Here is a 22542-nt window from a genome sequence, read left to right as displayed (position 1 = left end):
GGACGTACCATGAGTGTGAAGGAGTTAATTCCTTCTGTGGGACAGGGGAAGTAATAGCTCTTAGCGAAAAGTAGGCCTCTCAATGTTGGCATGAATTGTCCGTCAGGAATTGTCCACATAGGAAAAGAGGGCCCTGGAGAAACAATGGAAGACAGACAGACTGGAAACTGTAATGCCTGTGAGGAAGGGAAACAGAACATAAGAATACAGCAGGACTGCAACTTGGGACAGAGGGACTAGGCTATAAACAGGCTGTGCTTTACGTTTGCCACTGCCCAGGGAGAAAGAAACAGAGTTGAAATTGAGGAGTTTTTTGAAAAACTGGGTAGATGACTTTGCCAACATGAACTTTAAGTTAAGTTTTGCTTTATCAGGCTAACATGAGGATCCTTCCATCCTTTATTCTCGTTGTCTAATAAATGCCGGCTTGTTTTGAAAAAAAAAAACACTGGCAGATTTTGTTGCAAATGCCTGCTGGTTTCATCACCTTCTAAAGAGGTAAAGTCACTACCAGGAGTCTGAAATCATTTGGACTCACTGGAAAGCCACAATGAGAAAAACAGGTGCTGCCACCCAAAGGCCTGGAGCTGGTGGGCTTGCCCTGGGAGGACTATAAACCTACAAGAAAGGGGATAGTCCCAGAGAGGTTATGTTTTATTTCTCTTCAGCAGGGTTTCCAATTTCCACACCTGACGTGATGTCCCAGCTGGAACAAGGAAAAGAGCCATGGGTCCCAGGTCTCCAGGGATGTGAGGAAAGAAAGAGGTTGAGAAGTGCCTTCACAGGGGAGGAATTATTAAACTAATTCAAATACTGTCAGTGCCCAAAGCTGTGTTATCCTACAAAAACCTTGTGAGTTCGTTGAGTTCAAGATTGTCCCCAGCAGGTGCCAGAACCTCAGGGCAGATATCGCTCATGGCTTCTGTGACAAACCTCCTCCTCTATCGTGGTGGGTCCTGCGCTTATTGGCGGATTTGCTCCCCTCAGTGATCTTTTCCACAGGCTGGGTCAACTCCTCCTGTGTCTTATCAGGAGTTGGGAGGTTTGGGGGGGAACCCGGGCCCGCCCTCTACTCCGGGTTCCAGCCCAGGACCCCGTGGACTGCAACTGTCTATAGTGCCTCCTGCAACAGCTGCATGACAGCTACATCTCCCTGGGCTACTTCCCCATGGCCTCCTCCAAACACCTTCTTTATCCTCACCACAGGACCTTGCTCTCGGTGTGTGATAATGCTTGTACTCCTCAATCCTCCAGCAGTTCACTCTCAACTCCTTGCGCCTCTTGATCCCAGCTCCTCACACACACGCAAAACTCACTGACTAACTGGGAGGCTTTTAACTAGTTCCAGCCAGCCCTTGATTGGCTTCAGGTGGCCCAATCAATGTAGCTATCTCCACTGCCTTCTAGAAATTGGCCCCAGGTGCCTTGATTAACCTGGAGCAACTGCCATTTGGTTGCCATGGTACTAGGGATTTGGTTAGCCTGGGGCTAACATACCTGTTCCTTACTACTTTAGTGTAGCCATCTGGCCTTGCCCCATCACATATTCCCCCCCTCTGCTCAACACCATAGGGTTGGGCAACTTGGCACGGCAGGCAGTGTGTGTCATAAACAGATAGCTAAGGGTTAATGTTTCTTTTACCTGTAAAGGGTTAACAAAGGGAACCAAACACCTGACCAACAATTCAAAATTTCCTACAAAAATCTTCCATCACGAGCTCAAAAGCATAGCAAACTACAAAACATCCCCAGCTGCAAACACAGTAGTCAGTGTGAGAAACTGCAGAAGAGGGAAGCTACAAAACACTGCCAGGTGCAGACGAGGCCGCCTGTGTGAAAGCAAGGGGGGAGGATGGAGGAAGGCCAAGTTCCTGAGATAAGCAAAGCGGGTGTGCCCAGCTTGCAAGCAAGAACAAAATGCCCCAATTAAAGGGGCACCCAGGCCTGTGGGCCCGGGGTCATTCCTACAGTCCAGGGCTATGAGGATGGGGTCATTACAGAGAGCCATCCGAAGGTCTATGAATGCCCTCTCTGCTGCGCCGGTCCACTTCACCATGTCTGGACCTCGGGCCTTCACCAGGTCTGTTAGAGGACTTGCCCTACTGGCGAAGTGGGGAATAAAACGTCGGTAGTAGCCTACCACACCCAGGAACGCACAGACCTGCTTCTTTTGGGTTGGCCGGAGCCAGTTTTGAATCGCCTCTAGCTTATTAGTTTGGGGCTTTACTATACCTCTTCCTACAATATATCCCAGGTACTTAGCCTCTGTTTGCATGATTTGCTTCACCATCATCTCTCAACACCCCCAGGTGAGTTGCCCACTTTTGCCTTTTGCAGCTCATCCTTCTGTGGGGTGGATCCTGTGGTCCTTTCTATCATCTCCATTGTCCTATGAGTCATGGAAGTGTGTGTCCTTTACCAGGAATGTCTATGAGCCCGAGGTGGAGGAGATAGTTGTGACCTTATGTAGCTACATTGGGATAGAATCTACCTGGGCCTTATAACTGTAGAATTAGTGATCATGATGTAAATACACAACTATTCTTTCAGTAAACAAATAGCCCATGTATAGTGGCCAGAGATATCAAACATGTTTCTTCATGACCTGACCTCAACTCCATCACTTTTCTTAGTTTAAACTATTCTGGAGCATCTCAATTATACTGTTCCTCCCACTGCAAAGTTACTCTTAGGGTCACCTAGTTCCCCACTGGGGACAGATTGTCTCAGTTGCAATTGTTCTCATGTGGCCTTGTGCTGTGCAAAACAGCAGTTATTCTTTGTACTGTTATCCTCACTTAAAATATATTTGAATATAATGAAGAGCAGGAACATGGGCACACGGGCACACACATACACACACAAGTATCATTTCAACCTCTGCAACAGTGGAAGGATAAGGGGTGACTCAGAGGGAGTCCCTGCTTCCCCATCACCCCAGAACTGTTACCTTCAGTCTGAGCCATGCAAATTTTATCTTCTTCGTATTCTACCCCTGTGCCTTCCCAAAAATCAGGTAATGCCGTATTTTCAGCTTTCTGTGCTTGGGAATGCTGCTTTGTTTTATTTAATTTAAATCAGACACATGGGGGCAAGAGATGAAAGTGTCACAGACATGGAAGGGGAATTCAAATAGGTCACAAACACAGTGTGATCATTCAGAGTTTTAATCCCAGTTTCCATCTATTGACAAAGCCACTTATGGAAAGGTTGGCTGTGGTTTCCCCTCCTCCCCCCATTATGATGATGCTAGAACTTTTGTAAGTAACACAACTCAGGAATGAGACAGTGCTGAGTGAAGCAGGTTTAAATGAACCAGGAGACAACGGGCTGGGAGAATCTCTTGTCCCCTAATTCTCAGTCATCAGAAGTAACCTGCTTTGGAATTTCACTTCACCTGAAAATTAAAGTGTCATGTACGTCTCTCTGATCTGGGTTTTCTATCTTTCCTAAAGGCTGTTTGGTCATATAACTGGATATTAATTTTGTTTCAGCGAATGTACCTCAGATTTATTGGGAACTTTGAGACAAATGACCATTTGCTAATGTCATCGTGTTTTAATTGCATTTTGCTTGCTCCTTGCCTTTCTTCTTGACTTGGAGAAAGTTCAAATGCAGTTCAGTCAACAGGAGAGGAGTTTCCAATCTACTAGATATGCTAACAAAGAAACAGTAGTGTTTTTAAATCTCCACTCAGAAATGGTGACCAACAGCATGCCCCATACTGTCCTACTAACAGAAATAACTGCCTGCAATCACCGTATTGTTCAGTTGTTTACGTCAATATTGTCTCAGACGATCCACAGTTAGTGACTTGTGATGAGGCCCTACAGGATCCTGGCCCTACAGGAAATTACTCCTGAAGATATCCCCTAGCTAATCCTATAATCTGTGAACTGCTACTCTTAATGATACAGATGTGGAGAAATAGATATGACTTTTTTGTAGGCGCATTAAATGTGTTTAAAATAAGTTCAGTATTGAATGTGAGATAGCTGCAGGAAATAAGCATTTTCAAATAGAAACCCCATCTCCGGCAGCTTACAAAGAGTCTGACCCAGACCTGTATCTAGTTCCTAATTTAGACTAGCACCACCAAATTAAAGAAATAAATTGGGCATATTTGGGGAAGCCATTCCTCACTTACACCGCTGACATTCTGCAAGGTTTGGTAAGGGATTCTCCACTGGAGAAGTGCAAATTTACTCTAACCCAGGCCAAGGATTTGGCAAGAACTTGAGTAGAAATAACAGGCAAATAGTTATTGGTTTTCACCCCTGAAAAGGAAGCTGTGGTGAACTATGGCCCAGGTAAAACGAGTTTTGGAACTCCACTCCCTAGTTCAGTAGCACTGATTACAATCCCAAAGGACGCCACAGTTAGATTGGGAAGAATTGTCCTTTGCTATTTCAATCCAAAGTTTCATGAGGCAAAAAGAGAGAGACCTTCTAGGACATTCCTTCCCCATGGATCCCAAACTGGCTGCCTGAGAGGCTAATAAGGGCTTTCAGGCCGCCAGTAAGGCAATGAATGTATCAGTCTCCAATTTCAGACTTCTGGATAAATGCATGTTGAGTCCTGATTCTGAAGTTTTGTGTCTGATGCTCTGGCTACACAATAAAGCTGATGTTGGTGCAGCTATAGCACTGCTATTACAGATGCTGTCCACCAATGGGAAAAATCTCTTCCCTAGGACTTTATTAGTCCAGCCCCCGCAAGCGGCAGTGGCTATGTTGGCAGGAGAAGCTCTCCCGCTGATATGCTGCTATCTACACAGGGGTTTAGGGTTGGTAACTGCGTTGCTCAGCGGTGTGGATTTTTCACACCCCTGAGCAATATAGTTATACCAATAAACATCAAGAAGCACTCTGAAAAGACCCCTTTTGGAACTCCTGGAGCATGGCTGGTTGCCTGACCAAGAACACAAACCCTAGACCCTCAGATTAAAGGTCTCAGGCTCAAGCAACTGTGCAAGCCAGGCTCACAAACAAAAGCAGCAAGATGGTGCAGAAGAGAAAGTAGTCAAGAAAAAGAGAGTGGGAAACAATATACTAAACATTCTGCTCTCTCTCTTTGCAGCCCTAGCCCCGGCTTGCTTTCTGCTTTTTGTTTATTAAAATGTCAGATCCAGTAGAAAACACAATTAGAGAAAGCAAAATGAAATCACAGACAGTAAAGACATTGAGACACCCACCAGGGATAGGTAGCAAGCAAGGGATCCAAAGATCCCACCATGACTTGAACTTGAATTGAAAGATTCAAAGCCCTAAATGCTGGTCCTTATACCATGGAACCAGCAGGAAACCCCTTGAGCGCTGCCCACTTCTGACAGGGAGGACATTGTAGGGACATTTTTTTTTTTTTGCATTTTTCGTTCAAAAGGGCCTCTATTTCCAGCCCTGCATTGGTCAACAAGTCAGCATGCAGCACTTTGCTCCAAGACCAGAGGCCTTTCTTCCTCCAGACTGCAAGGCCAGTGGACAGGAAGCAAAACTAAAGCTTGAAAATGAAACTCAAATGCTCCCAATTGCCACAGAAAAATCCTTCACCACCATCAAACAGGGACTAGCAAAATGAAATCAAGGCCAATCCTGGTCCCAGAGCCCCACCCAGCCACGCCCACCTCCACTCTGCTGGTGACTCATGGTGTTTTTGCACCACGGCCAGATATTTAGCCACCACAGAAACCCGGTTAGCCACTGCTGCGAGGAATTGCCTTCGTCGCTGAAGATGACCCTGACAGCGGCTGTGCGAATGGTGATACAATACTATGGCATTGACTAGGTCCGATGTGTTCCATGACACTTGCCCGCTGTACCGTGGCCCCTACCAAGTGCATCCTTGCTGCAGCTGCAGCTGGTGCCCTGTGACTTGCCCTCTTTTGTCCAAGAATAAGCCTAAGGCAAGCTGCAAATAATCCTGTCCAACCAAGTCTGGAACTGCCATCGTGGAGCCAGGAGTCCCCACTCCTGCCAAGTAAGAAAACAAGCTACTAGAAAGTGACCCATAGTCTCAAGTGGTGGCAGTTAACACAGCGGCCCTGGGGAAAATTCGGAGAGGGAAGAACAAAGAGAGAGCACAAAGAAAACCTTTCCCCCCCACTCCAATTTGAAAGTATCTTCTTTCCTCATTGGTCCTTCTAGTCAGGTGCCAGCTAGGTTATTTGAACTACTTCACCCCTTACACGTAAGGCAATTTGGCACAGCTGCCAAGGAGGAATTTTATGCTACCCTTCTCTCTCTATTTATGACAAAGACCATCCAGACAGAGGAGGCAGTCAACATGACTCTACAACTGTATCAAGTGACAGCTGGCTGAGTTCCAGGAGATGAGGCTCCAGTGGGCCCAATTTGAGCAGGACTACCAAGTGAAGGGACGTTTTTGTGGCCTGCAGAGAACAGAGACAAAGCAAGAGAATGCAGGGATTCAGGGTGGGACCTGTGGATCTGGTAGTGCAGGACCATAGTAAAGGGTTATTAAGTGGATTATGGGAGAAATGGGTGGTAAATAGGATGTCTACGGAGAAGTTCACAGAGCAGCTGTGCACTGTCCCTCTCCAGCAGGCCCCTCACCCCAGCATCAGGGCTGTGTGGGATACAGTCTGCTCCCTTCCTTTTCCCCATCAAGGATCTCCATGATACCAGTAATGAGGCTGGGGGGATTACAGGCTACTCTCCATCCCCCAGTGAGGATGCCCCTGATCTCAGCTGGCAGAAGGTCGAGGGCACAGAGACATTTGTCTGCTGGGGGTGAGGATTGGGGTTTGGATGTAGTTTCACCAGCTCAAACCATTCAAAAATCATGACTTGGTCCCCTCTTCCTCTGCCCCCCAAATGAGATTTCAGTCCTATGGGGTTTGGGTTCTGTTTGTTTCCTGCACAGCGACAGCAGCATCAGCTCACTGACCCTCTGGAGCTAGGTCATACTCAACTTCCCAGGGAAATGTTCTGCTATGCTTTAGTTCAGGGAGTGACCCCCTGCCTTCTGTCACTGACTTGGATTGGAGGATTTCTGACACCTTCCGGTACAAAGGGATACCTGAGGCATGAAACACCCAGAGACAATTACTGGCTCAGTAAGGGGGATATAGGCCCCTTGTGAGAGCTGCTACGGCTTCACTTCAGGCAAGAGAGAGCACTAACCCCCTTTGTGGGGCTGTCATCCCAGACAGTCACCCCATGTGTGACTGTTAAACCCCAATGGATCAGCATCAGCACCTGGAGAGTGGGAGGAAGAATATTAGCTCTCAAAGCTTGATTGTTCTGCAGTGATCCTGCAGTGCGGGGTGGGGGAAGCAATATTTCCTCATTCCCTGTCTGATCCTAGGGGAAACCCCCTAATTTATGTCACCAGCAGGACTGGATTAACCTTTTGGGGGCCCCGTGCCCAGACCATGACCCCCTCCACTCTCAGGGTGTCCAGGTGCCTAGTTTTCAATGAGAAAGTCCAGTCAAAAATGGGACCTGACAGTGTCCGGTCAGATCTACTAACTGGAAACCCAAAGTCCAGTTACTGTGGGTGGAAGAAGTTGGGAAGCGCTAGGTCATCAGCTGCACCAGCCTCTCCTCAGCCGGGACCACCTTCTACCTGCTTCAGGTGGATGCAACTCCCAGCTCCAGTGCCACAAACAATACCCTCCTGACTCTTCGGGTTCATGGGTAATAAGAGCTAAAATTACAGCTCAGAAACCAGAGGATTGGGTACTTCACCCTGCACGCCACTCTAGCAGCTTTCTCACATATAGGGAGATAGGTCAAAGCTGGCACTGATGTCATGACTTCCTTCCCAGAGGGGATAAATCTCTCGATGGTTATGTCTACACTTTAAATATTGGGAGTATTCTTCCAACGACCTAGCACTGTCTACGCTGGGACTCAGATCAGTTTAACTACTTCTCTCAGGAAAGTGGATTTTCACACTCCTGAGACATGGCTATTTCATTATAGCTTTTCAGCATAGACCCTGGCAACTGATGTGCCAAGACCACTTCTGCCCGTTTTCCCTCTGCCAGCCTGGGAATCCAGCACTCTGTCCTGCTGAGCCAGACACGCCTGTCTGCTTCACACAGACCCAGGGTCTGAACCAAGTTCCCAAAAGCTGCAGACTTAACTGACAACAGCTTACAGAACACTCTTTACAGAACTTTAACACTCAGATGCCCAATTCCCAATGGGGTCTAAACCCAAATAAATCCGTTTTACGCTGTATAAAGCTTATACAGGGTAAACTCATAAATTGTTCGCCTTCTATAACACTGATAGAGAGATATGCACAGCTGTTTGTCTCCCCAGGTATAAATGCATACTCTGAGTTAATTAATAAGTAAAAAGTGATTGTTTTAAATACAGAAAGTAGGATTTAAGTGGTTCCAAGTAGCAACAGACAGAACAAAGTGAATTACCAAGGAAGATAAAAGAAAGCGCACGAATCTAAACCTAATATAACTGAATACAGGTAAAATCTCACCCTTAAAGATGTTTCTTTTCTCAGGTTGGATGTCTTCCTTGCCTGGGCACATTCCTTTCCCTGGTACAGCTCTTGTTCTAGCTCAGGTGGTAGCTAGGGGATTCCTCATGATGGCTCCCCCTATGTTCTTATAGACTCATAGACTTTAAGGTCAGAAGGGACCATTATGATCATCTAGTTCTCTGGGTTCCCACCCCCTCCTTCTAAATGGAAAAGCACCAGGTTAAAGATGGATTCCAGTTCAGGTGACATGATCACATGTCACTGTAAGACTTCATTACCCACTTGCCAGCACACACGTATACAGGAAGACTTACAGTAAAACAGAGCCATCTACAGTCAATTGTCCTGGTTAATGGGAGCCATCAAGATTCCAAACCACCATTAATGGCCCACACTTTGCATAATTACAATAGGCCCTCAGAGTTATATTTCATATTTCTAGTTTCAGATACAAGAGTGGTACATTTATACAAATAGGATGACCACACTCAGTAGATTATAAGCTTTGTAATGATACCTTACAAGAGACCTTTTGCCTAACCTATGTCTGAGTTATTGAAGTCCTCAAATTGTGGTTTGAAGACCTCAAGCTGCAGAGAATCCTCCAGCAAGTGACCCATGCCCCATGCTGCAGAGGAAGGCGAAAAACCTCCAGGGCCTCTGCCAATCTGCCCTGGAGGAAAATTCCTTCCTGACCCCAAATATGGCGATCAGTTAAACCCTGAGCATGTGGGCAAGACTCACCAGCCAGCACCCAGGAAAGAATTCTCTGTAGTAACTCAGATCCCACCCCATCTAACATCCCATCACAGACCACTGGGCATACTTACCTGCTGATAATCAAAGATCAATTGCCAAATTAATTGCCAAAATTAGGCTATCCCATCATACCATCCCCTCCATAAACTTATCAAGCTTAGTCTTAAAGCCAGATATGTCTTTTGCCCCACTACTCCCTTGGAAGGCTGTTCCAGAACTTCACTCCTCTAATGGTTAGAAACCTTCGTCTAATTTCAAGTCTAAACTTCCTAGTGTCCAGTTTATATCCATTTGTTCTTGTGTCCACATTGGTACTAAGCTTAAATAATTCCTCTCCCTCCCTAATATTTATCCCTCTGATATATTTATAAAGAGCAATCATATCCCCCTCAGCCTTCTTTTGGTTAGGCTAAACAAGCCAAGCTCTTTGAGTCTCCTTTCATAAGACAGGTTTTCCATTCCTCGGATCATCCTAGTAGCCCTTCTCTGTACCTGTTCCAGTTTGAATTCATCCTTCTTAAACATGGGAGACCAGAACTGCACACAGTATTCCAGATGAGGTCTCACCAGTGCCTTGTATAACGGTACTAACACCTCCTTATCTTTGCTGGAAATACCTCGCCTGATGCATCCTAAAACTGCATTAGCTTTTTAACGGCCATATCACATTGGTGGCTCATAGTCATCCTGTGATCAACCAATACTCCAAGGTCTTCTCCTCTGTTACTTTCCAACTGATGTATTAATCCCTAAATGCATGACCTTGCACTTTTCACTATTAAATTTCATCCTATTACTATTACTCCAGTTTACAAGGTCATCCAGATCTTCCTGTATGATATCCCGGTCCTTCTCTGTGTTAGCAATACCTCCCAGCTTTGTGTCATAAAAATGCAGCAGTGCTTAATCCTCACACCAGGAATCCAGTCAACTTTGAGAGTCCCCTGAAAGCTGAGGAGCCTGAACAGGGGGTGGGGAGGGAGCTGAGGTCAAGGACCCTATCATTACCTGGCCTCATCATCAATTAGCAAGTAGTATCCTAATGACGGCCAGTTGGACAATTCTTCTTCTAATGACCTGGTAGGGGCAAACAGTGATCATATATGAGCCACCAATAGCCCCAGTAATTCACGGAACCCAGCATTCTCCTTAAAGCTCTTGTTGAATGGGGACATTAGCAGCCACCACCACCCATGGCTAAATCACAAAAACCTCGCCGCTACCACAGCACCAACAGTGTCTTGCTTCAATACAAACCGATTGGAAGTCATTTCAACAAGCTGTAGCCCTCTAGGATATCCAAGTATAATAGGTAGTCTGCTATTGCAATAAAGTCCTCTCTGAATGCGCTGGTCCAGGTCTACTGATTATTGTCAGGGCAAGCTCCTCAATCACAGTTCCATCAGTAAGATGGCCTTCCTCACCTGAAGTACAATTGGAACCGTTTGCTGTGCATTCTAGGTATTGCATGACCATGTAGTCCTACCATTCTGTGCTTGACTGCCACAGCTATTAAAACCTGCATCAGCTATTGCTTTCCTTCCACTTATGACAGTTTTAGCCTGCATGATCTCCTCATCAAAGCAACATAGCCACTTTCTCAGGGTGATAGACCACTTTGACGTGCCCTCCACCATGTCTCATGCCCTGCATTCACCTCCTTTAAATCAGAAATAAAGTTTCGTTAATACCAGTACTGTGACAGGCTGGATCACAGAATGAAAGCCCCCCTATAAGAGCTGCCAGCATGATGTGCCATAGGAACTATGTTAGCAATTCTTCAGTCATATGGTACAAACCCTGAGTTTACAGATTCATTAAAAATTCTTGCTAATGGGCTTGCAATTTCTTGTGCCAGTTCTTTTAATATTCTTGGATGAAGATTATCTGAGCCCCCTGATTTAGTCCCATTAAGCTGTTCGAGTTTGGCTTCTAACTCATATGTGGTAATATCTAACTCCATATCCTCATTCCCATTTGTCATCCTTCCATTATCCCTAAGCTCCTCATTAGTCTTATTAAAGACTGAGGCAAAGTATTTATTTAGATATTGGGCCATGCCTAGGTTATCCTTAACCTCCATTCCATCCTCAGTGATTAGCGGTCCCACTTCTTCTTTCTTTGTTTTCTTCTTATTTATATACTATAGAACCTTTTACTATTGGTTTTAATTCCTTTTGCAAGGTCCAACTCTACACGGCTTTTAGCCTCTCTCACTTTATCCCTACATTTCTATATCTTTTGCATAAGGCGGGAATCCTTTGTCCCTCTGGGTTCCCACCCCCCCTTCTCAATGGAAAAGCACTAGGTTAAAGATGGATTCCAGTTTAGATGACATGATCACATGTCACTGCAAGACCCCAAGCCTTCATTCCTCCCAGCCTGACTCATAGGAAGGCCTGCCTGCAAACAGAGCCATCTACAGTCAATCGTCCTAGTTAATGGGTGTCATCAAGATTCCAAACCACAATTAATGGCCCACACTTTGCATAATTACAATAGGCCCTCAGAGTTATATTTAATATTTCTAGATTCAGATACAAGAGTGGAACATTTATACAAATAGGATGATCACACTCAGTGGATTATAAACTTTGTAATTATACCTTACAAGAGACCTTTTGCATGAAGCATATTCCAGTTACATTATATTCACTCATTAGCATGATTTTATTAAAGTCATATAGACTGCAACATCACAATGGCTATTCTAGTATAGCTTTTCAGCATAAACCAGTCCTTAGATGGCTTGTTGACCTGAAAGGCAATGGACTTCAGCCTTTTCCTTGACATTGATGGTTGACGATTGCAGCTTACCTACTTCATTGTGCCTTCCCTGAATTCTGTGAGCAAATCAAGTGTAAAGTGTGCGTTGGATACAGACAATGTGGCCCAATCAAATTGGAATAAGGCAAACTTTGGCCCAAAGCCAGCAGTTTTACCCCAGAAGTTTTCTTAAAATATCTGGAATTTCAAACCATATTCAGTGTGAATATGTGAACTCCCAAACTATCAAAATATCAAGAAAATATCCAAAATGAAAGAAAGAAACACAGCCAGTTTTGAGGAGGTTTCCATGGCCATTTAACCATCAGGACAGGCTGTGTTCTAAAAGCTGGCCTCCTCAAAAATGAAAAGGCATCTCCGCACCCGTAAAAATAACTGGCCATAAAAATTTGTAACAGAAAAACTGCATCATGCATCCATCACCATTCTTAAAAGTAAGTGGAGGCATCTTGTGACAGATGTCACGTCTTTTTTATTTATTTATTTATTTCTGCAAAGAAGAGAAATGGGGAACTATGATGATGCTGCCTGTGGGAGCCAGTTGAGGTCACTCAATTAGGGTGAACTGCAAAAAAATAAGGTAGACAAACCCCAGAAGCTGGTGGTTATTCCAATGCTTAGATTTAGCAAGCCAGCACAAAACAGCTTCTGTAGTACCTCACTGGTTACTGAGAAGTCCAAACAATGCAGTTCCCTTAAGGTACCCAGCCTCAGGCCTCCATCCAGACACAGTTGTCAAACATATGATGATGGTTCCTGAAAATCTTATCTCATCATATAAAAGAAAAGCTTCTTCCAATCCCAAAGGATCAGCCACACACCCAGGTTCAATTACAACTTGATCTTAACTAAAATACATGCTTTTAGCCAATTCTTGTTAACTAAACTAACATTTATTTAAAAAGGAGAGAGAGAGAGTTGGTTAAAAGATCAATATACATACAGACTTGAGTTTAATTCTTGAGGTTCAGATACATAGCGGAGATGAGCTTGTAGTTGCCAAAAGTCCTTTAAGAAATAGTCCATAGGTTAGAGTCCAATGTCCATATTCAGGGTGGCTCCAGTCAATGACTGGTGATCTCAATCCTTATGGCTTAAGGTTTCCCCCTCTTGAAACCTAAAGCAGATCTGAGATGAAGGATTGTTTCCCAGGGTTCTTCTACATTTCCAGCAGCCTTTTGAGAGAACAATAGGCTTAACCCGCCTTCTTCCAAACAGCCTGGCAATTAGCACAGGGTAATTTATCCATTAAACAGTTCAGCTACAGGTTACCACAACCTTCTAAGAGACATATAGACAATAAAACTATTTCACTCAAGTGTCTTCCTAAATGTTAACACTCCCTTTTTTTTGCTCTTTGAATCAAAGCTATAGAACTAGACAAGACTTGTTTGTTTACATCACAGAACCTGAGCAAGCACTTACCCTTCTACCACTAACAACGCAGACTTGCATTTCAAAGCTCTATTCATTTACATATCTTCCTAACCAGTTTCTAAAGTTCGGCCATGGGTCAGGTCAGTCTGTGAGTTAATTAACTCTTTCTGGCCCTGTCATCTTTCAATGAGATATTACATTACCCTCATAATGTCACAGGAACTCAGTGACTTTATGGTCCAACTGGGTAAAAGGTTATATGACTCATCTCCTCAAGTAGTTTTCCCCTTAATAGAAATTGACTTTGAAGCTAATCAAAATAAGTTCCATTTGAAATACAAACAAAAAAAAATCTGTATTGGGTCAATATTCTCTTATACACTGTTGCTCACATACATTCCCCCGCCCCAACCTTTGGAGTGAGGTTTTACATCAGGACATTTTAGACCAAAAGGGGTACATTACATCAAAGTATCTTTTCCTATATTACTAACTAAAAAAGCTTCCCAAAACTAAAAAAAAATACATGTTTTATTGTTCCAGTATAGTTCAGTTTATCGCATAATTAATCTCTCACTATTTCACCCATAACTTCATATTTAATTTCATTTTCATTGATAAAAATAATATACCCAAAGATTAAAAAAAATCTTCTCATATATGTTAGTTTTCTTTTAATCTCTTGAGTATAGTTGTGTTTAGGGATTAGACACAATCCTAGATCTGAGTCTTTGTAAGATAACAGGGTGGACTAGATGACCTCTTGAGATCCCTTCCAATCCTGATATTCTGTGATTCTATGAACTGAAGTATAGTGTGATCACATGTACTTCCTTCTGTTAGTTGCACAGTTTGGGGTCTGCTGTTGTTCACCATTTCAGAGTGGAAATTTAGAAACAACTTTTTCTTTGATAATATGTCCAGTAGCTTGGACTATTCTCTCCCATTGATTGAACTGCACTTGAATTTTTTCCATGTCATCATGCAAGGATGGGGGAAAAACAAAACTAAAGTAAGAAAGGATGATTGTAGCAAATGGTCATTTTTCTTAATGCTTCTAATAAATCTAAGCTACATTCTGTCAAACAAAACTAATATCCAGTTATATGACCAAACAGCTGTCATGAAAGATAGAAAAGCCATATCACAGTGAGATAGAAGACACATTCATTGTCAAGTAAAGTGAAATTCCAAGCTGGTTACATCTGATGACACAAAATCAAGATGAGAGAGTCCCTCATTACAATTTCCTCTGATCCATTGAAACTTGCTTCACTCAGTGCTGTCTTTAGTGTTATTTACAAAAGTCTTAACATCTTCATAATGGGGTGGGGTGGGGGGGGAGAACAGCCAACCTTCACAGAAATGGCTTTGCCAATAGAGGGAAACTGGAATTTAAACTCTAAATGATCACACTGTGTTTGGGATCAATTTGAAATCCCCTTCCAGGTCTGTGACACTTCCATCTCCCACCCCAGCGAGTCTGATTTAGGATCAAAGACATCCAGTGACCATTCCTAAGAACAGAGAGCTAAGAACACTACCTCATCAGACACTTTGGGAAGTGAAGGAAGGTAACAGTTATTGGGTGATGGGGAATCCCTCCGAAACAACCCATCTCCATGCAGAACCACAGAGGTTGAAATGCCATTTATTTTCCTGTGGCTGCTCCTGATCTTTATATTTAAATGTATTTTAAATGGAAAAAAAAGTAAAAAAAAACCTCAAAAACCTGCTGTTCAGCACAATCCAGGATAACACAAGAACAACTGGGAATGAGTCAATCTGTCCTCAGAGGGGAACTTGGTGACTCTAACAATAACTTTGCAGTGGGAGAAAGAGTATAAATGTGATGCTCCAAGTTTGTTTAGACTAGGAAATATGACAGTGTTGAGGTCATATCAGGAGGAAATGTGCTAGATAAACCCAGCCACTATATGGGGCCCATGTCATTACTGCAAGAATAGTTGTCTTTTTACTTCAGGAACGTGAACTCGAGCTAGCTAACTCCATGAAAACCACAGTGATGAGGCCCAGGGAGATTTTACCTCAATGTAGATAGTTGAAGACATGCCTTATCTCCCCCACCTGGAGTGATGGACAGTCCTGGTAGAGAGGACACATACACCAATGACTCATAGGAAAATGGAGTTGACAGAAGGGACCATTGGGGTCACACCAAAGAAGGGCAAGTTTCAAAAGACAAAAGTGCGCAACTCTTCTGTGGGAGCTGAGGGACTACAGTATGCAAAAGATGCAAAGAGCCTTAAAGGACACTTACCTGGGAATTGTCAAAAGAAAACTTTAAAGAAAAAATTGACAGCTCTAAACAAGGTTTTTATGGTGTTTAGCTCCCTTAAAAATTCTCTGATGATAGATAAGGCATGATCTTTGAGTGAAGCTTTTCCCACTCACAGTATTCACTGGGCCTCTCTCCTGTGTGGATTCTCTGGTTTGCAGTAAGGTTTGATCGCTGAGTGAAGCTTTTCCCATGTTCACCACATTCACAAGGTCTCTCTCCTCTGTGTATTCTCCGATGTCTAGTAAAGGCTGAGGTACGACTGAAACTTTTCCCACACACACAGCATTCACAGGGTCTCTTTCCTGTGTGGATTCTCTGATGCACAATAAGGACTGGGCACTGAGTGAACCTTTTCCCACAGTTGCTGCATTATAGGGTCTCTCTCCTGTGTGGATTCTCTGATGTACAATAAGGTTTGAGTTGTGAGTAAACCTTTTCCCACACTCACTGCATTCATAGGGCATCTCTCCTGTGTGGATTCTTTGATGTGCCGTAAGGTTTGAGCGCTGAGTGAACCTTTTCCCACACTCACAGCATGCATAGTGTTTCTCACCTGTGTGGATTCTCTGATGCATAGTAAGGTCTGAGCGCTGAGTGAACCTTTTCCCACACTCACCACATTCATAGGGTCTCTCTCCTCTGTGTATTTTCTGATGTGTAGTAAGGTGTGACTGTTGAGTGAACCTTTTCCCACACTCACAGCATTCATAGGGCCTCTCTCCTGTGTGGATTCTCCGATGTGCAGTAAGGTTTGAGCTCTGAGTGAAGCTTTTTCCACACTCACAGCATGCATACCGTTTCTCACCTGTGTGGATTCTCTGATGCATAGTAAGTTCTGAGCGCTGAGTGAACCTTTTCCCACACTCACCACATTCATACGGTCTCTCTCCTCTGTGTATTTTCTGATGCTTAATAAGGACTGAGTGCTGAGTGAACCTTTTTCCACAGTCACTGCATCCATAGGGTCTCTCACCTGTGTGGAGTCTCTGATGTGCAATAAGTTTTGAGTTGTGAGTGAAGCTTTTCCCACACTCACTGCATTCATAGGGTCTCTCTCTGTGTATTTTCTGATGTGTAGTAAGGTGTGATCGCTGAGTGAACCTTTTGCCACAGTCACTGCATTCATGGAGTCTCTCTTTCATATGGATTTTCTGATGTATAGCAAGGTGTGAGCTCCGAGTGAAGCTTTTCCCACATTTGCAGCATTGATAGGGTTTCTCACCTGTGTGTATTCTCTGATGAGTAATAAGCGTTGAGCTATTAGTGAAGCTTTTCCCACACTTACAGCACTGATAGGGTTTCTCACCTGTGTGGATTCTCTGGTGGATAACAAGCACTGAGCGCCGCGAGAAGCTTTTCCCACAGTCACTGCACTGATGGGGTTTCTCACCTGTGTGGATTCTCTGATGGGTTATAAGCGCTGAGTTGTTAGTGAAGCTTTTCCCACTCTCACAGCATTGATAGGGTTTCTCTCCTCCCTGTATTTTCTGATGTGTAATTAGGACTGTGCTCTGAGTGAAGCATTCATAGGATCTGCCTTTTGTGTGCATGATCTTATGCTGAATGAGGGCTGAGCGGTATCTGAAGTTTTTCCCACACTCGCTACATGTATTCTCTCTCTCTACCCTGAGGATTTTTGCCTGGGATGTGGTTTCTTTGAGTTCCCTGTGAGTTCCTTGAAAATTAATGGGTTCATCCACTTTCTCCTGTGCCTGGTTTCCCTGATATCTCTCTGGTGTGTGGTGACTTTCACAGGCTTTCTCCCATTCGTTACTACTGGACACATTCCCTTTGGATCTTTGTGATAATGTCCCACATGCTTGCACTTGCTCAGCATCTTCCTGCTGAGGATTCTGCTTCTTTTTCTTGCCCACCATCCCATAACCTACTAGAATAGAAAAGAAACCTCAGAATTAGAGATGGAAGGGCAGAGAGCAAACTAAAATAAGTATTGGAGAGACAGAATAAAAATAAAAAGCATAGGGGAGAGGGGAGGGGATCAATTTTGCCTCCACATCCCATCCAAACACTCAGTAGGAAAGAACTAATGCCAGGTGTCAGTCATGATCTGTAGGAAGACATGACTGATATCTGCTGAGGATTCACAGAGCTCACAAAGTCTTTGCAGGTAATTCCAGCTGTTTCCCTCAGACACTTACAGATTCTGGGTTGGTTTAATGTTTCCTCATCTGTGCAGGGATCTCTTAGGATCTCTCTTTCATCTGAACTCTGGAGATTCAGGACCCACAACTCTTCCCCTCCTTCCAGCTGGAAGACCACATCAGGTTTGGAAACAGGAAACCCTGTTCAGGGGGAAAAAAATAGGAGAGATCAGGGGAGTTGATGGGAAATTTGTAATAAAAAGCATTCTATTAGTTCAAGCCCAGTTCATTTTAAACAAGTAAAATTGCAAGACTACCTCCTCTGATGCTCAAAGGTGAAGGACATAAGCTCTGCTTATGAAGCATATCCCAAAACTGCATATCCCAGAAACTGAACACTCCAGACAGAGGACAAGTCTCTGGAAGTGCACAACTGACAGAGAGGTTCAGGGACAATGAGAGAATCCTATGGAAGCTGATAACAGTAAGCATGGGATGGTGGGGTTCAGTGAAAAAAGGAAAGGGAGAGGCAAGGATATCACAGAATTCTGAGCTCAGTGTTGTACAGCAGGGCCAGAAAGCAGCAGGAGAGTGGTCCTATTGGGTTGTGGGAAGTGGGCAGGCACAGACATGGGCTAGAGGACACTCCCTCAGCCTTCAGGGAGGATCCACAAGGTCCAGGAACTCAAATAATTATGGGAGACAATCAAAAATATAACAGGGGCAGGTGTGAAGGTCAAAGGGCCAAAACTAGGGAACCACAAGGGGACACTGAACAGAGAACCCTAGGCAACACCCACTGCTCCTCAAAAGCATTGAAGGAACCAGAGGATGCTACCCAGGGAAACTCTTCCCGGATGTGTGAATGGATAGAGGAATGAAAACAATCCCCACAGTTGCAGAGCCCCCCCACCTCAGCCAACCTCCTTTCCCTGGTATTGTAAATGGCCACCTTGGCTATAGCTAGGAGAAGGTCAATTTTGTGGCGCCACAGATAGGATGTGCATAAATAAAAAGAGGCAGGGAAAAGTGCAGCCAGAACCTCAATATGAGGTCCTGGAGGAGCTGAAAGAGTGGCTGCAAGATGGCTGCAGATAAACATGTGCCAAAATCTCCCTCACGCTGCAAAAAAGGCAGGCATTGGGAATGGGATGAACCACGCCGGTACACGCCCATGCTCATGGCTCCATGAAGGAGCCATCAGCTAATATGCCCAGCAGGCCATGGAATCAAAATGGAGTAGAGGCTGGTAGACCGGGGTCCCTCACCCTTTACAGCTGGAAGAAGGTCCCACCACTTGGTGTTGAGGCAGGACAGGAGGGTGGTGAAGTGAAGAGTGTGGAGCATGAGCGTGTAAAGATGGTCCCGTGGCACGGTTCGGAAGCAAACCAGCTGCAAATCACACAGCTGGCTCAGGGTACAAAGGGGTGGGGGCTGAGAGGGCTCACAGGGGTAGGGGACCAATGCAGAGATCCAGAGGGCCTGGGGTAAGGGGAAGGCGGGGATACCCTCTTGCAGGACCTGCTTGAGGAAAGACCAAGAAGTGGGCATTAAGGCTGCCTCCACCTCACAAATTACATGCCGGGGGGTACCAAGGACAGAGAGCCCCATATGCTAGCCAAGTGCATAGGGATCCACCCAGTCCCCCCAGTCGTAGCCCAGGAGGTCTCTGATCCTGGTAACTTCCACTAGGAACAACCTCTGGCACACCAAGAGTGACTCTGCCACCTGCACATGAAGATGAGGATTGTGTAGCAGGGGCTAGAAGATCCACCCTCTTGGTGGCCACTATGGACATGGTTGCCAAAACCAGCTTCCAGGTCTGGAGAAAGTCCTGGTAGAAGACTGGCAGCTCAGAGAGGTCTCTTAGAAGACATCTCAGATGGAGATGAAAGAGCTGCCAGTCATATGGAAGCCCTGGGAGTCAGTGGAGGAAGGCATGTGCCAAGGTACTCCACGCCAAGCTACCTGCACCATAAAGGGACTGAAACAGAGTTTTTTTTATAAGGTCTAGAGCAGGGTCTTAATTGGCTCCAGAAGCTCCTATTACTCTGTAGTAACCTTTCCCTAGTCCACAGGGAATAAGGCCTATCGCTAGCTGTTAGCTGGAGTGGGGGGACAGGGTGTATTCTAGCTATCTCACAGTTAATACAGCTAGAGTGGCCACCCTGTTCTCCCCCGACCTACAGCCCAGGGTGCTGGGGGTTGCTGAAGTTATGCTGGGTCACCTGCTGCATCTCCAGGTCCGTATGGAGGGGCTAACACTGAACCTATTTAATGTCTATGCCCCAACATCGGGTCCGGAACAAGTACACTTTTTCCAGCAGGTGGCCGCCTTCCTTGGCCCCTTGAATCCTCGCAAGTGCCTGGTCCTGGGTGGGGATTTTAACTGCATCCTCGAGGAGTGGGACTGCACGGGGACTGAGTCAAGCCTGGCTGCTGCAGATGCCTCCTGGAGATTGTAGATCACCATTTTCTGGTGGGCATCTGGTGCGACCACCACCCGGATGATGATTCTACCTTCACCTATGTCCAGGTACAGGAAAATCGGTCATGCCACTCCCAGTAGGACGGCATTTATTTATTTTTTTGTCCTCATCTTTTGTGAACCCACTCCTCTGGTGTTTGGCCGGCCCCATTCTTGGACCACCATCTGGTGGCTATGACCGCCTCTCTTACCTCTGAGAGGCTGGGGCTGGCCTACTGGGACTTCAATAATAACCTGCTGGAGGATGTGGGCTTTATAGTGTCCTTCTGGGACATCTGGCTGGCCTGGCAGGGGCAAAGGTGTGCCTTTCCCTCAGCGCAATGGTGGCGGGATGTGTGGAAGATGCGCGCCCAGCTCTTCTGCCATGATTATACCCAGGGCGCTAACCAGCGGAGGGATGCGGCAATAAAGCAGTTGGAGCAGGAGGTTTTGGAGCTGGAGAGACATCTGGTCACCAGCCCCAGGGATCCATCCCTCTACGGAGCATGCTGGGAGAAGGGGGAGGAGCTCTGAGCCCTCGAGGACCGGCGAGCCCTGGATGTATTTGTTCGATCCCGCATCTGTCTCCTCTGAGAGATGGATTGCAGCTCCCATTTCTTCTATGCCCTGGAGAAACGGACGGGGGCTAAGAAGCATGTCATCTGCCTTTTGGCAGAGGACGCCACCCCCATCACGGATCCAGAGGAGATGCATGGAAGGGCCAGGACCTTCTACACCAACCTCTTCTCCCCAGTTCCGACTGACAGTGACACTTGTAGGGTGCTCTGGAATGAACTCTCGATATTCAGCTCAGGTGACCAGGACAGTCTGAAGCTGCCTCTCATTCTGGCTGAGTTCTCAGAAGCCCTGCATCTCATGCCCACCAATATATGGAGTTCTTCTGCCTGTTCTGGGACGTTTTTGGCCTGGACCTTGCCATTATCTAGGCCGAGTCCTTGGAGTGGGGTCCTTCTTCTGTCATACTGGTGAACTGTGCTCACCTTGCTTCTGAAGAAGAGGGACCTCCAGAATTGGTGTCCTGTCTCACTCCTTAGCATGGACTATAAGGTCAGAGCGAAGGCCATCTCACTACAACTGTGGTCCATGGTGGCACACATGGTCCATCCTGATCACATCTATGCCATGCTGGGCCGGACCATCTTTGACAACTCTATTTGGTCTGGGATCTCCTTGAGCTTGGGCATAGGGATGATCTGTCTTTCACCCTCTTGTCTCTGGATCAGGGGAAGGCGTTTGACCAGATGGCCCATGGGATCTCCTGGGCACAGTGTTGGCTTTTGGCTTCCAGCCCCAGTTCATGGGTTTTCTCCAGGTGCTGTATTCCTCCACTGAGTGTTTAGTCAGTTTCAATTGGACCCTGACCGCACCTGTCAACTTTGGGCGAGAAGTATGGTAGGGCTGTCTGCTGTCAAGCCAGCTATATACTGTGGCGACTGAGTCTTTCCTTTGTCTCCTCCATTGGAGGTTAACAGAACTGGTGCTCCATGAGCCAGAGATGCGGCTGGTGCTGTCGGTGTGTGCTGATGACGTGCTCCTTGTGGTCCAGGACCCAGTGGACCTGGTATGGGTGTAGGCCTGCCAGGAGATCTATTTGGCAGCCTCCTCTGCCCAGGTCAACTGGGTCAAGAGCTCTGGCTTCGTGGTCAGGAACGGGTGGCAGGCAAGCTCTTTCCCATGCACCCTTCAGGCTGTTCGGTGGGGCATGGGTCCACTGCTCTATCTCGACGTCTATTTTTCTGCCACACATCCTTCTCTGCTGGAGAACTGGCATGATTTGGAGGGCAGGGTGGTTGTGTGGCAGTTTTCTGTTACCAATCTGCCTGAGGCATCAGGTGATCAGGCTGAGGCTGCAGGATCGGTAGGAGAGGAGATGATGGAGCACATGTAGCTAAAGTCAAAGTATCTTAGTTCGACTTACCTGGCCATCCTCATGGTGGTGAGTTGACTGCCGAGGCTCCCCCGTTGACTCTGCTTACTCCTCCAGACAAGGTGGAGTATGGGCGTTGATTAGTGAATCGGTTTATCGCGTCCAGACGGGATGTGATAAATCAATCCCCGATACATCAAATACTATAGACGTTCCCTAAGTTTTAAAGCTTTATTAATAAAATAATAAAATAACAGTGGAGAGCACTGGGGGTTCCCCATGTCACTCAGAGGAAGGAAGAAAGCGTTAGTGCCCCAAGCCCTAACCCACTTTCATACTCACACTCGCACTACTCAAGGCTGGCCAAGCCTGTGTATAATGTAAGAAGAAA

General features: G+C 45.7%; 4 protein-coding genes across 5 annotated transcripts in view; 1 reads left to right on the top strand and 3 right to left on the bottom strand.

Moving 5' to 3' along the window:
• LOC116816556 (uncharacterized) overlaps positions 1-22542 on the top strand; it is a 568924-nt gene that overhangs the window by 414157 nt on the left and 132225 nt on the right.
• LOC116836048 (uncharacterized) overlaps positions 1-22542 on the bottom strand; it is a 616551-nt gene that overhangs the window by 554369 nt on the left and 39640 nt on the right. The window lies entirely within an intron of this gene.
• The window catches only part of LOC116816605 (zinc finger protein 2-like), a 181381-nt gene continuing 172916 nt past the window's right edge, over positions 14078-22542 (bottom strand). Inside the window, exons 4-5 of the mRNA XM_075070424.1 lie at positions 17854-17997; positions 14078-14399 (exon numbers count right to left, since the gene is read on the bottom strand). Of these exons, the coding sequence (XP_074926525.1) occupies positions 14326-14399; positions 17854-17997 (218 nt within the window). The 3' untranslated portion in view covers positions 14078-14325. The remainder of the gene's footprint in view (positions 14400-17853; positions 17998-22542) is intronic.
• Positions 15703-17575, bottom strand: LOC142047425 (uncharacterized). Its single transcript, XM_075070373.1, is given in 2 exon segments — positions 15703-16065; positions 16068-17575. Coding segments are annotated over 2 exon segments (1821 nt in total). The 5' UTR covers positions 17572-17575; the 3' UTR covers positions 15703-15748.

Source organism: Chelonoidis abingdonii, chromosome 11 (assembly GCF_003597395.2).
Source record: "Chelonoidis abingdonii isolate Lonesome George chromosome 11, CheloAbing_2.0, whole genome shotgun sequence".
Classification (NCBI taxonomy): Eukaryota; Metazoa; Chordata; order Testudines; family Testudinidae; genus Chelonoidis; species Chelonoidis abingdonii.
Note: the sequence above shows the minus strand (reverse complement) of the source record. Positions and strands in the feature narration are given on the sequence as shown.